General features: G+C 38.0%; 1 protein-coding gene across 1 annotated transcript in view; it reads right to left on the reverse strand.

Annotated features, from left to right (window-relative positions):
- LOC108039093 (G protein-coupled receptor kinase 1) overlaps nucleotides 1-13939 on the reverse strand; it is a 269899-nt gene that overhangs the window by 83245 nt on the left and 172715 nt on the right. The window contains exon 12 of the mRNA XM_044459230.1: nucleotides 12422-12640. Coding sequence (XP_044315165.1) covers nucleotides 12422-12640 — 219 coding nt within the window. The remainder of the gene's footprint in view (nucleotides 1-12421; nucleotides 12641-13939) is intronic.

Here is a 13939-nt window from a genome sequence, read left to right on the forward strand (position 1 = left end):
ATACAAGGACCTTACTTAGAAAGTGCACAGGTGGTGGGGATTTTTGCAAACTTTTGATCTTGAGCATAGACAAGAAAAGCGAATGGCACAACATATACAAATAAGTACGTATTAAATAACTTAAACAACGTGACAGTGATATAGCAGATTTAATGGGAAAACTAGGCAACAACCAAATGCCAGAAAATTAAATTGAGAAAAGGAATAATGATTAAAACAAAAAAAAGGGCACGGTAAATCTGAAAGTGTTTTTTTTTTGGAACGAAAAAGGTAAATGGTTTGAAAACTTGTCAAAATATGATCGTATCAACATTTTTTTGGCACTGTAAAGCAAACAGGACGGAAGCTAACTTCGGCAAGCCGAAGATTTAATACCCTTGCAGACATAGCCGAAATTGCTAAAATTTAAAAAGTAGTAACTTCGGGCGGAGCCGAAGTTGATATACCCTTGCAGAATACTCTGTAAATTATATTCTCCAAAATTCATATAATGCATTCTTAATACTCAAGAAAAAATCCCAACTTTCTAACTTTAAAAACACCAAAGTTATGGCATTTCCAATCGTTCAGTTATATGGCAGCTATAGGATATAGTCGGTCGATCCTTATGAAATTTGGTAGGTCGGATTGATTGGCCAAAAATAAAACCCATAGAAAATCCCAACTTCCTAACTTTACCAACACCAAAGTTATGGCATTTCCGATCAATCAGTTATATGGCAGCTATAGGATATAGTCGGCCGATCCCGGCCGTTCCGACTTATACTGCGTGCAAAGGAAAGAAGGGTGTGTGCAAAGTTTCAACTCGATAGCTTTAAAACTGAGAGACTAGTTTGCGTAAGAACAGACAGACGGACAGACGGACATGGCTATATCAACTCTGGAGGTGATCCTGATCAAGAATATATATACTTTGTAGGGTCGGAGATGTCTCCTTCACTGCGTTGCACACTTTTGACCAAAATTATAATACCCTCTGCAAGGGTATAAAAATAGAAAAAAAGGATATTTTCGCTGCCTTTAACCATTTTTACTTCGGAAGCTATAAGATATAGACGTCCGATCTGCAAGCGCTTTTACCCTGATCAAGGTATGCGTAAATAAATACGATTTGCAAAGATTCATGTCAATAGCTTATATACTGCGCGAAATATCCTGAAAATCATAAAATTTTAACCGATTGCCCCCTATTGTTCCTATGGGAGCTATAGGATGTGGACGTCCGGCAAGGGCTTTTACCTTGATCAAGGTATGCGTAAATAAATAAGACTTGGAAAAATGTATGTCAATAGCTTATACACTGTGCGAAATATTCTAAAAAACATCAAATTTGGACCGATTTGACCCTATTGTTTCTTTGGGAGCTATAAGATATTGACGTCCGGTCAGCACGCGGTTTTACCTTGATCAAGGAATGCATAAAAAAATACGATTTGAACAAATTTACGACAATGGCTTTTACACTGCGCGAAATATTCTGAAACACATCAAATTTGAACCGATTGTTCCTATGCGAGCTATAGACGTCCAATCGGCACGCGCTTATACCCTGATCAAGGTATGCATAAAAAATACTATTTGGAAAGATTCACGTCAATAGCTTGTACATTGCGCGAAATATAATCAATTCTTGCTAGATATATCCGATTGTTCCTATGGGAGCTATAGGATATAGACGTCCGATTTTCATATTGTAAATTTAAAATTCGGAATTCCTTGTGATGGACTAATAGGAATCGATTTCTTAAAAAAATGCAACTCTCAATTAGATTTCTAAACTGGCTTATAATTAGACCAAATAATTAAATATTCCCGATTTATGTTCCAATATCGTACAGTTCTGGCAATAGCTCAATAATTCTGCCAGCAAGATTTTAAGTTGTTAAAAAATCTAATTAGATTTAATAGAAGACAGTGTATTGATTCCAAACAAAGAAATTCAGCATGGTATATACGAGGGCAGTCCGATAAGGACTTAGCCTCACCGTCCGATAACGTAGTACATTCTCGTAGTCGGCTACAGTCGAAATTTCAGCCGAATCGGACTCGTAGTTTAGTTTTGACTGCGCTTGGAATCGGACGTGTCCGCGGATTTTACAAAAATGGAGAAAGAGCAAAATCGGTCTGTGATTCGATTCTTGTTTTTGGAAGGGAAATTGCGCAGCGAAATCAAAGAGCGCTTGGATGCTGTGTACGGTGACTCTTCTCCTTCGATGGCGACCCTCAAAAATTGGTTTAACGAGTTTCTACGTGGTCGCACGTCGGTTTTTGATGAGCCAAGCCCAGGTGCCCCGAAAACTGCTACCACGGAGGATAACGTGACAAAAATCCACGCATGTCAAAAGACCGCGTGGGTCATGTCCTGCATGAAATGTTGGGCATGAGAAAGCTGTCGGCGCGATGGGTGCCGCGTGTGCTCACTCCGGACCATGAAACCTCTTCAGAGCAGTGTTTGACGCTGTTTAAGCGCAATCCGAAGGAGTTTCTTTGTCGTTTCGTGACCGTCGACGAAACATGGATCCACTGGTACACACCAGAGACCAAGGACCAGTCGAAACAGTGGACTTCACCCGGTGAACCTGCTCCAAAGAAGGCGCAGACTGTCCCATCGGCCGGAAAGGTGATGGCCACCGTTTTTTAGGATCCACAAGGTGTGATCTACATCGACTACCTGGAGAAGGGCAAAACGGTCACAGGGCTGTACTACTCCGGATTATTGGGCCGATTCTCCGCCGAATTGCAAAAAAAAAACAGCCCCATTTGGCGAAAAAAAAGTGCTCTACACTTCCGCCCTCGCCAAGGCCAAATTGGTCGAATTGGGAAACGCACTGCTACCCCATCCACCATATTCTCCAGATTTGGCCCCGTGTGACTTCTTTTTGTTTCCAAACTTGAAAAAGTCACTCGCTGGACAGAAATTTGAGTCGAATAAGGAGGTCGTCGCCGCCACAGAGGCGTATTTTTCAGACGGGTTCAAGAAGTTGGAGCATCGCTGGGTCAAGTGTATCGAGCTAAAATGAGATTATGTTGAGAAAAAAATCGCCACTTTTCCAAAATTTTCGTTTTTTTTTTTGGAGGCTAAGTACTTATCGGACCTTCCTCGTACTTACATAGCAAATGCCATAGCAACATCCCAAAATACGTTTATAAGACTACTTAACACAAACAATACCGAACAAGTAGTCAGTATAAATAACTTAACATATGATCCACTTTCAAACTACGATGTAGTAATCTCAAATGTAAAAAACAGAGAAAAGTCTGTGTTATCTCAACTTTCGACAAAATTCCCTCTACAGTTCAAGACACAGCAATTCAATCGAAATGCCGATTAATAAGAAACTGTTATCTGATAAATTTCCGGTCCCCAAAATTATTGTAATTTTAGATCAACTAGGTAGAGCAAAATATTTGTCATGCCTTGACTTAATGTCAGGTTTTCATCAGCAATTCAACGAGCATTCTTCTCAAGCATTTCTTTATATGGATTATTAGATCATCCATATCATCATTGGTTGTTCCGAAAAACACATGCTTAACAAGAGAAAAAGCTATAGTCGAGTGCCTCGACTATTAGATACCCGTTACTCAGCTAAACAACTTCTTGTATGTTTTTCGCCGCTCGAATTAGCTCCCGATTTTTATGTTAAAATCGGTACCCAGGAAACACCACGCTTTTGTCCTGCACCAGCAGCTGTGTTTATGTTTATGTTTTTGAGTGCAATAAATTGACTAGAAATATTAAACATACATACTTATATTGGCTAAACACATACATTCTTAAATAGTATTATGTATATTAAAGTCTAAATGTTTGCATAACACGAGTAACGGGTATAGCGAATAGCTTTCTTTGAAAGGAGTTATCTTTGCCGGGCAATTGCAACTGTGTACAATGTAAATACATACATATGTATCGATATTTATTGACGAAACAAATACATATCAATTAAAATTTTCATAATATCATCAAAACTGTGGCCACAGCTTGTGGCTTGTGGGCGTCAGAGGGGGCGTGGCACCATTTTGAAACAAACTTGAGCTGCGTAGGAACTCCTAAAATCTACATGCAAAATGCCAATCTTCTAGCTTTTATAGTTTCCGAGATCTCAGCGTTCATACGGACAGACAGACAGACGGACAGACGGACATGGCTAGATCGACTCGGCTAGTGATCCTGAACAAGAATATATATACTTTGTAGGGTCGGAAACGCTTCCTTCTATCTGTTACATACTTTTGCACGAATACAATATACCCTTTTAGTCTACGAGTAACGGGTATAAAAATTCATGAGCAAGTCCAAAAGCTCATTAATGACATAATAGTGGAACCCTCTGTGTCACCTTATAATAGCCCACTTTTACTAGTACCCAAAAAGTCACTTCCAAGTTCGGAAAAGAAAAAATGGCGATTAGTAATTGACTATCGTCAGATTAATAAAAAAATGTTGTCTAATAAATTTCTACTCCCTAGAATTAATGATGTTTTAGATCAACTAGGTAGAGGGAAATACTATTCATGCCTTGATTTAATGTCAGGTTCTTATCAAATTGAACTCGAAAAAAGTTCACGAGATATAACGTCCTTTCCAACAAGCAATGATTCATATCGCTTCACGCGACTACCATTCGGCTTATAAATAGCGCCAAATTCATTTCAGAGAATTATGATTATAGCTTTTTCTGCACTAGAACTTTCGCAAGCTTTCCTTTACGTGGATGACCTAATAGTCATCGGTTGTTCTGAAAATCATATGCTTAAAAATCTAACTGATGTTTTTGAGAAATGTATGCAATACAATCTGAAGTTACATTCTTAAAAATTCTCAGAAGATCAATAAATAGAATTCCCTAGGCAATCTATAGAAAAAGTTAAAAAGCCCATCGTATATGAAGTCATTAACAATGACGAAATTCCAAAAGGAGTGACTTTGCAAGTTATAATTAAGATATGTTTTTTTTTTAAACATGAAAAGAAAATTACTGCAAGATATGATGTTTGCGATTTAAATACTAATGGAATTCTCGACATAGGTGAGTTTTTTCAAAGGCATGAAATGCAAGCCGGTATACATTAAATCAGCCAACTCAAAGTGGCATTGTGGAAAAATATCTTTGAATTTTATATGATATTTTTAAACAAATGGCTTACACAATATTAAATTCATTGAGAGTAACACTACTCAACCCGGTGACCCTAATAGAAAATAAAAAATAAGCTTTTTTGTCTACATTCCATAACGATCCAATGTCAAAAGACATTATTACTGGAAAGGTATAACAAACCAAAAACTCATCCCCGTTCGTCCCGCTTTTCTCAAATTTTGGTAATATATAGGCACGTTTAGTTTAGTCACTGCGAACTTTTCGAAATATGGCGCAGCAACAATCAAAAAATGCATTGTGTATCGGATTGGATATACACCAAAATTAATAAAAACACTGTGGAATCCAAGATAATAAAGGAAATAGACAAAAAATCAGTAATTTTAATAGTTACATTCATAAATATCTTCCCAAATGTAACTACATGCTTGAACGGTTCTAAGGATACTGTATGGTTGGCGTCTAAAATATCAATTACTATTGATGAAACCTGCAAAACACCACAGCAAATGGGACGTCAAACAAGATTAAAAAGAAAATTGACATCTGTCGGCGCAGCTGAGCGTTTTTTAGTAAAAATCATTTAATGTAAAAAAACAAAGAGAAATACACCAAAGACATATCAAACCAGAAGGTTGATTTTGAAATATACACCTTGGCTGCATTGGATAAATCTCAAAGGATAAATGTCACGGGATAAATGTTAATGTATAAATGTTACAGGGGTTTGCCATTGGCGTGCCAAATATCTAAATATTTATGACATTATTGTTTTTTAAATAATTATTGTCAATTCACAATCACCGACAGAATTCGAAAGGATCTTCGTATGAGTCCAAGTACTGTTGTTGAAAATTTTTGGAGTGATTCCACAATGGAACTGTTATGGATTAACACCACTGCATTAACTAACATAAGCCAGACGCGTATCATCGGCAATGCATATTGGATTTTCAAAGAAAATACAAGTCACATTCTCAGAGCGAGGCGAAGATGGAGACAAAAAATCATTGGAAACTTCCCAAACTACTGGGCCCCCTTTTGGACTCATCACAAAATTCAAAGAAAAAGGAAAGACAAGGCGTACATCACCTTGTTTTGCTGTTTATCTACAATACTGCCTTTTTATTGAATTGGTTAGCGACCTAAGTACAGAAACTATTTTAGCCGTTATGCGATGTTTACTGATACAGTAAGTAGAAATCGAGTAATTAAGTAGGAAAAGGGAAGGTAACACTGCGACCACCTCATGCAAACTGTTGTTAATAAGACGAGTGATCGAATAGTAGAATTATAATGTCGCCTTGAGATATCGGAGGACCCTCTTTGCTGCTGTCCAATGCTGTTGAGTAAAGTTACTGTTAAATGGGCTTAGTAAACTTACTGCATGAGAAATGTCTGGTCTAGTGCATACTGCCAGATATATCAATGAGCCTATAAGACTTTGATACGGTAGGTCCTTGATTTCAGGAGACCCTTCTTGATCACTCGACGTCATATCTTTTGATAATTTCTCATTTGCCGCCAATGGCGTTGTCACTGTATTGGAGTTTTCCATACCAAACCGTTTAATAACCTCATTTGCATAACACCGCTGACGCAATTTGATTTCGTGCGTCTCAAGGTTCTGTTCGAACTCGATTCCAAGGCAATACTTCAACAGTCCCATTACCTTCATATCAAACATGCCTGCAAGTTCTGATTTCAATGCTGTAAGTGCCCTCTCGTCATTCGATGCCACCATTAAGTCATCTACGTAAATTAATACGATAACGAGCATGTCGTTTTTATTTATGACCTACACACAAGGATCAGAACTTAGCGGCTGTAGCCCCAAGCTCTGTAGCTTTTCGTCAAGTTTTCGATACCATTGCCTTCCAGACTGTTTGAGACCATACAGCGCCTTGCGTATTTTGCAGACTTTATTTGAAGCATACTTTTTTAGGTCGTCGTTACTTAGGATCGCTTCAAACTCTTTTGGTATTTCTACGTAGACATCTTCGGTTATTTCGCCGTTGAGGTATGCGCTGATGAAGTCCGACTGTTGGATTTGCATTTCGAGCTCAACTGATAGGGCCATGAGCATTCGAATGGAGCTCATACGTGCCACTGGCGCGAAAGTTTCGCCGTAGCTTTCACCGGGTGTCTGCGCAAATCCCTTGGCGACAAGTCTTGCCTTTCGCCTTTCGATTTGACCATTTGCGTGTCGTTTTGGTCGCAGAACCCACTTCGTCTTGATGATTTCCGCGTTTGTAGGTCGATCTACCAGAGTTTACGTCTCGTTCTTGTCCAAAGCATGGTATTCTTGAAGCATGGCTGCCTTCCATTTCTCACTATCCGGGCAAGAGAGCGCCTCTGTTCCATCCTTTCGATCGCTTTGCTCTCTGAGAAATCTTCTTCCTTTCAGCTGGATATCAAAGTCGATATCCTTTTGTTCGCGGCTCGTACCCTATAAATACACCACCTGGTTTTATCGTCGATGAATGTTACGAAGTATCTGGAACTTCCGTGCGACTTGACCCGCATTGGTCCACAAACGTCGGAGTGTACTAACTCTAGTAGATCACTAGATTTTGAGTCCGACTTCATGAATGGTTATTTTGATTGCTTCCCCTGAATGCATATTTCACAGTTTTTCATGTTCTCGTTAAGATTCAATTCGTTTATGTGTTCCAATACTTCATGCCATTTCTGTAGATCACTGTCCTTGCTTACGGTACTCATTGCGTTGCATTGGATTAACGAGATGCTGTTGCGAGCTTTTTGCCGGTCTTTGGGTGAGATATGACGGCACCGTCGTGACGAAAAGTGACTTCAAAACCGTGATCTGTGATTTTTGACACTGACATCCAATTTGATCGAAGTTGTGGTACGTGAAGAGTTTCTAATAGGCTTGCCGTCATAATTTATGATTCTAGGAGTACTTTTCCACTGCCGACAACTGGAGCGGATTCATCGTTTGCTAATTTTAAGTTTAGCGATTCACTCTTCAGATTTTCGAATTTCTTCTTTTGTTCCTTTTACGCTCCTTATTTACGCTCCCGCTCCCTTGCTCTCTTTGCTTTGAAAGTTCTAAGCGTGCAGTTACTGCGCTCTTGCGGTACTTATAACTGCTCGGTTATAAATTTCAATTTCGCTTTCTTGGTACAGTGGTCCCAATAAATAAAATGAATAACAAAAATTTAGTCTGCTTCTGCAAAAAATGCAGCCTCGTAATCATGGCTGACCAGTCTAATATGACTTGCTGGCTGTGTGAAAATATGGTGCACACCAAGTGCGCCGGTTTTACTGGCCGGACAAGAGATGACCTTTCAAAGGGGCCCAATTTGGAGTTTTGTTGTGATGCTTGTGTCGAGGTTGCGAACGAGATGAGTTGCTAGAGATAGTTTTTGCCGAGCTGATGATCTCCTCTCTGCGCTGGATTCCCAGTTTAATAGTCGTAAGCTATTAGAAGAGTCCCCTAAGCGCAAAAAGGCCGCTGGTGGTAAGGAGCAAAAGGGGAACACCCCGCAACCGAAATCAAAAGAACAACAGAGCATTCCGGCGGATCAGCAGCTGATTTCAGCAAACCCTCAAATGTTGCTAAGATCAGCAGCTAAAAAAGATTCGGTATCCGAACAATCCGTTACAGAATGCATGCAACCACGGACTTCTAAGAATTCCGATTTGTCCGAAGTGGTTTCACAATTAGTGGATCCACCTATTTCTCAGAATGTAGCATCACCACCACAAGGGACTACTGAGTCCGGACAACCGGCTCAAGTTGGTTTTGCAGAAACAATGTCTGCTCCACCAAAATCCCTTTCAGTGGTTCCACTAAAGAAACAAATTTTCGTTTCTCGGCTTTCCCCTGATCAAACATCTTCTGATATATTGTCTTATATACAAGACAAAACTAAAGCCGATTGTAATAGTGTAAAGGTGGAAAAGTTTAAGTTTTCTTATGCTAGACACATTTCATCTTTCAAGATAACTGTCCCTAACGAGCTTTTTGAAGCCATATGCTCTGGCGACTTTTGGCCAGATAATATGGTTGTGAAAGAGTTCGAGGCTAAGATAAAGAAGAAGGGGCCCGTGGGAGTAAAACTTCCTAGTCGAGGCCAAACCAGTGTACCAATTTCAAAAAACTTACTTCTAACCTCCTTCTTTCCTATCAGAATGCAAGAGGTTTGCGTAGCAAACTCACTAAATTGTATTCCGATAGCCTTTCCTTTGCATCTCATATTATTGTGTTCACAGAAACCTGGTTAAAGCCGGAGATCTTCAGCACCGAAGTTTTTCCAGGTAAGTACTCAATATATAGGTATGACCGTCCCTCTAGACGGGGAGGTGGAGTCTTAATTGGAGTTGATTCAAACTTCCCGTCTGAGGAGTTATTTTTTGATGAATTCAATACCATTGAATTTATTTGTGTAAAGTTATCGCTTCCTGGTAACTTTATCTACATAACTTGTTCATATTTTCCGCCGTTGTCTGAACTTCTTGATTATTTAAATCACCTATCCGTTATTAAGTCCGTTGCAAATAAGCTTTCCGATAGGGATCAGTTGATAGTTCTAGGTGATTTTAATATACCACTGAGGATGGATCGAATGTCTTACTACCTATAGCACAGCATGATTTTATTGATGGCCTGCTTGACATATCCCTATGTCACCATGTTCCAAACTCATTAGGTCGCCTACTTGATTTGTGTTTTGTATCAAATCCTGAAGGTGGGTTTCTGTCCAGAGTAGCACCACTCACGCAACCTGAAGATCCATATCACCCAACAATCGAACTTTCATTTGATACGGGTAGAGTTATAGAAGAAAAATCAGAAAAATCCAAACGAATACATTGTTTTCGCAAGGCAGACTTTCTGAGGCTAAATAATTTTATTTCTGGCTTTAATTGGTCTGATCCTTACTTATGCATTAATATGTCCGATGCAGTTAATGTTTTTTACACTGCAATAAACTTTAATTCCTGTGTTCCGTGGTACTAACCGTCAACTTCCAATAAATCACCTTGGTTTAGCAAAGAGTTGACACACTTAAGAAATGTAAAGTCCAGACTTTTTAGGAAATATAAAAATACCGATTCTCAATCTGTTTTTACTAGATATTTAAGTGCTCGGTCAAGATTTACCGTGCTTAATGCTCAGTGTTATAATAGTTACTTAAACCGTTGTAAGGTCCAGTTCTCTCATGACCCGAAACAGTTTTATAATTTTGTTAACACCAAGCGTAAATCTAATTCTTTTCCTTCCTCGCTGTCGTTCGAAAACGAATGACGGCAACCGCAGATCAGGCAATAGCCGATTTATTTGCCCAATTTTTTCAAACGACTTACTCTACTTTAGATTATTCATCATAGCCTTATTCTTACACCATGTCCAAGTCAAACCTCATATTCTGTCCCACTCTAACAGAAAGCTCTCTTCTTTTGGATCTTCTTCGTATTAAGCCTGTTTATTCGTCAGGGCCCGATGGTATTACTGGGTGCGTGCTTAGGTATTGCGCTAAGGCCCTGTGCAAACCTCTTCACAAGTTGTTTACCTTATCTCTAGAAACCTCCCAATTCCCAAATATTTGGAAGGAATCATTTGTTATTCCTCTTTTCAAAAAAGGTAACAAGTTAGAAGCCAGTAACTACAGAGGTATTTCTAAGTTGTCAGCTATTCCTAAGCTTTTTGAAAAAATTATTACTCCTCATTTTCAGCACCTTTGCAGATCAATCATTTCTCCGTGTCAACACGGATTTATTAAACGTAGATCCACAATCACAAACCTTCTAGAGCTCACTTCATTTGTGATAAAAGGCTTCAATAGTAGTTTTCAAACAGACGTCATTTACACTGACTTTAGTAAAGCATTTGACTCTGTAAATCACTTACTTCTCATTCAAAAACTTGACCTTTTAGGTTTTCCAGTTGATCTGCTTAAATGGATTTCAAGTTATCTAAATGCCAGGTCACAAAGGGTCCTTTTTAAAAATTCAATTTCTGAAATTCTCCGTGTTACCTCCGGTGGCCCACAAGGGAGCCATCTAGGTCCGTTACTTTTTACTTTATTTATTAACGATCTTCCATCAATTATAAGTCATTCTCGCGTACTTATGTACGCAGATGATGTTAAGTTGTGCCTGCAGTATAAGGACATTTCCTGCCATTTAGACTTACAATCCGATCTAGATAATTTTCAAAACTGGTGCCGAGATAATTTACTAAATTTAAACGGTTCCAAGTGCAAGCTGATGACTTTTTATCGGGCCAATCCGATATACGCGACTTACACGTTAAGTGGCAGTCCTTTGGATAGAATAACTCTTGTAAACTATCTTGGCGTTCTCTTGGACCCTAAACTAAAATTTTCTAATCACATTTCGTCCATGGTTAATAAAGCCAGAGGAGTGCTTGGATTTATTAAAAGGTGGTCAAAAGAATTCGATGATCCTTATTTGACTAAAACTTTATTTATTTCGCTAGTCCGTCCGATTCTGGAGTATGGGTCTCCCGTCTGAAGTCCACAATACGGAATACATATTGGTCGTATTGAATCTGTACAAAAAAACATTCTTCTTTTTGCTTTACGGCGCCTAAACTGGGATGCAAATCTTATCTTACCTTCTTATTCTAGTAGACTTCTTTTGATTAATTTACCATCCCTAGCCAACCGTAGAACGATGCTTGGTACTATCTTTATTTATAACCTTATACATGATGATATTGACTGCCCCGACTTGTTAGGTCGGCTAAACTCTTCTGTGCCAAGTAGATTAACTAAAAATTATATTCCCCTAACTTTAAATCATTGTAGATCTAACTATGCCTTGCATGAGCCTTTCAGAGTATTATGTTCTGACTATAATAGACTTTTTCCTGTAATATCAAATCTTGACTCTCTGCCGCTCCTAAAACGATTAATACTTGCTTCATTGGCACAAGATTACAACTATTACTTTTTTCCCCGGACCTTTACTTTTATTTTCCTATCTCGCGTCTATCTTATCGCGAATCGTGCCGTACGATACAAGTCTGCGCCCCTCGGTCGGTTGGGCGGGTAAGTGGGCCGTGGGACTCCGGACGAACAAAAAAAAAAACAAATTGATTTATTTTAATGACTACTTTTTTAGGTGTATGATTTATAGGGTCTAAATTCCTGCGTTGCGTAGTTTGACTTTAATTTTAATAACTCTGCGTGGGTATAACATAAAGAAGAAAAACAGATAGATGTTCACAGATAGATTGATGTCTTAAGACTAAGTAAAGATTTAAAAAACAATCGATAACATTATTATCGAACATTTTTGGCTTAAATGTTTAAACTTACCTTTCAGATATGGTCAACGAAAACAACTTGTAAAGATCTTGATCTGTGTCGTTTAGTTTTATTCCCTTCGTATCTTCCTCATCAAACGATCCGATATCAAAGGCATCAGCTGCATTCACTTCTCCTCTTGGGGGTACCAAAGGCGGAATATATTTTTGAATGTAAACTTGGTGCCAATCGATTCCACAAAAAAAATTATGCATTTTTACTTCGTCAGCACTAAAAAATATTAATGGTTAAATTTACTAAAATGCAGTTTGCTGGAAAATTGTTAAAACATACATGTTGGCACTGATTTAATTGACTTTTGTTTTTTGACCCTAAAAATCATATTATTTTGTTTGCTTTATTTCAAATTACAACTATTTAAAAATATTCTCACAATGTTTTGTAACCAAATTCTTAATAATTCGAAGTATTCTTTGAGAGAACTCGCCACCGGCCCTGCCGACTGAAAACTTACAGGTAGGTTTCTTGTCCCTTTAGCCTAGTACTCAGATCGACGAAAACTGTACGCCAGTCATGAGAGAGAGCGAGAGGCAATCAGCTGGCGTTCACTTTTCGTCAGGCTTTTTTCACCTCGGTACTCAGATCGACGAAAAAATTGGGGAAATGAAATTTGGGTGAACCCTAGCGAAGAGTTTAATCTTTTGGCGTGCGCTTCTCACTGAACATTTTAAAAAATGGAGGGAATTATTATTTTTTTTTTAGTTTCATTGTACAGCGGCAAACTTGTCTTGCCAAGGTTGTTGATAATATCTTTTAAAGGCTCTTTCCCGCAAATACGATATTTGAATTTTAAATGCTTGTCAACAAACCCAGCTGATTGTCAGTACGACCGTAGCACGCTTAATTCTGATAAACTCTCGAAATTTTGGCCACACTTTAAAGATTAAAGTTTTTACGCTAGCATACTCGTTTGTCGATCTGAGTACTAGGCTTTTATAACGATTTCTATTAGTTTGTGTTCAAGACTGGGAATATTGTACAGAACGTATACAAAAATTGTCCCAATATTTTATTATTGAATTAGAATGTTTTTTTTTGTTTTGTTAAAATTAATTCAACAATGTTTAAAACAATTTTTCAAAATACAATTATTTTATTAAGAAGAACATACAATTGCCTATTAACAGAGCTTTGGTGTACACAAACTAATATAGTAAATTGAAAAATAAAATGGGGGAGAAATCACGCTTCAGTTGAAAGGTCCGCTCCATTCAAAATGGATCCGAAATATTTGCAGTTTGGATACGAAAATTAATTATGTTCTTAGGATGAGAAAGGGTTTAAACGGTAAGGAAATGGCACATTTGTCTAATTCTATTTGTTGTATTTAATTAGGGTTGTGTTCGGTATTTTGATATACCTCAGTAAAATTGATATATGTGCATCGAGTTTTTGTTGTTTTTTGTTTAACTTCTTCATGTTACATTTTTATATTATTTTTATTTATGTGTACAAAATGAATGAGCTTCAAATATATTTAATAAAGCCTTGTTTCATATTTAGAAAATA

Source organism: Drosophila rhopaloa, unplaced genomic scaffold (genome assembly GCF_018152115.1).
Source record: "Drosophila rhopaloa isolate 14029-0021.01 unplaced genomic scaffold, ASM1815211v1 contig_180, whole genome shotgun sequence".
Lineage (NCBI taxonomy): Eukaryota > Metazoa > Arthropoda > Insecta > Diptera > Drosophilidae > Drosophila > Drosophila rhopaloa.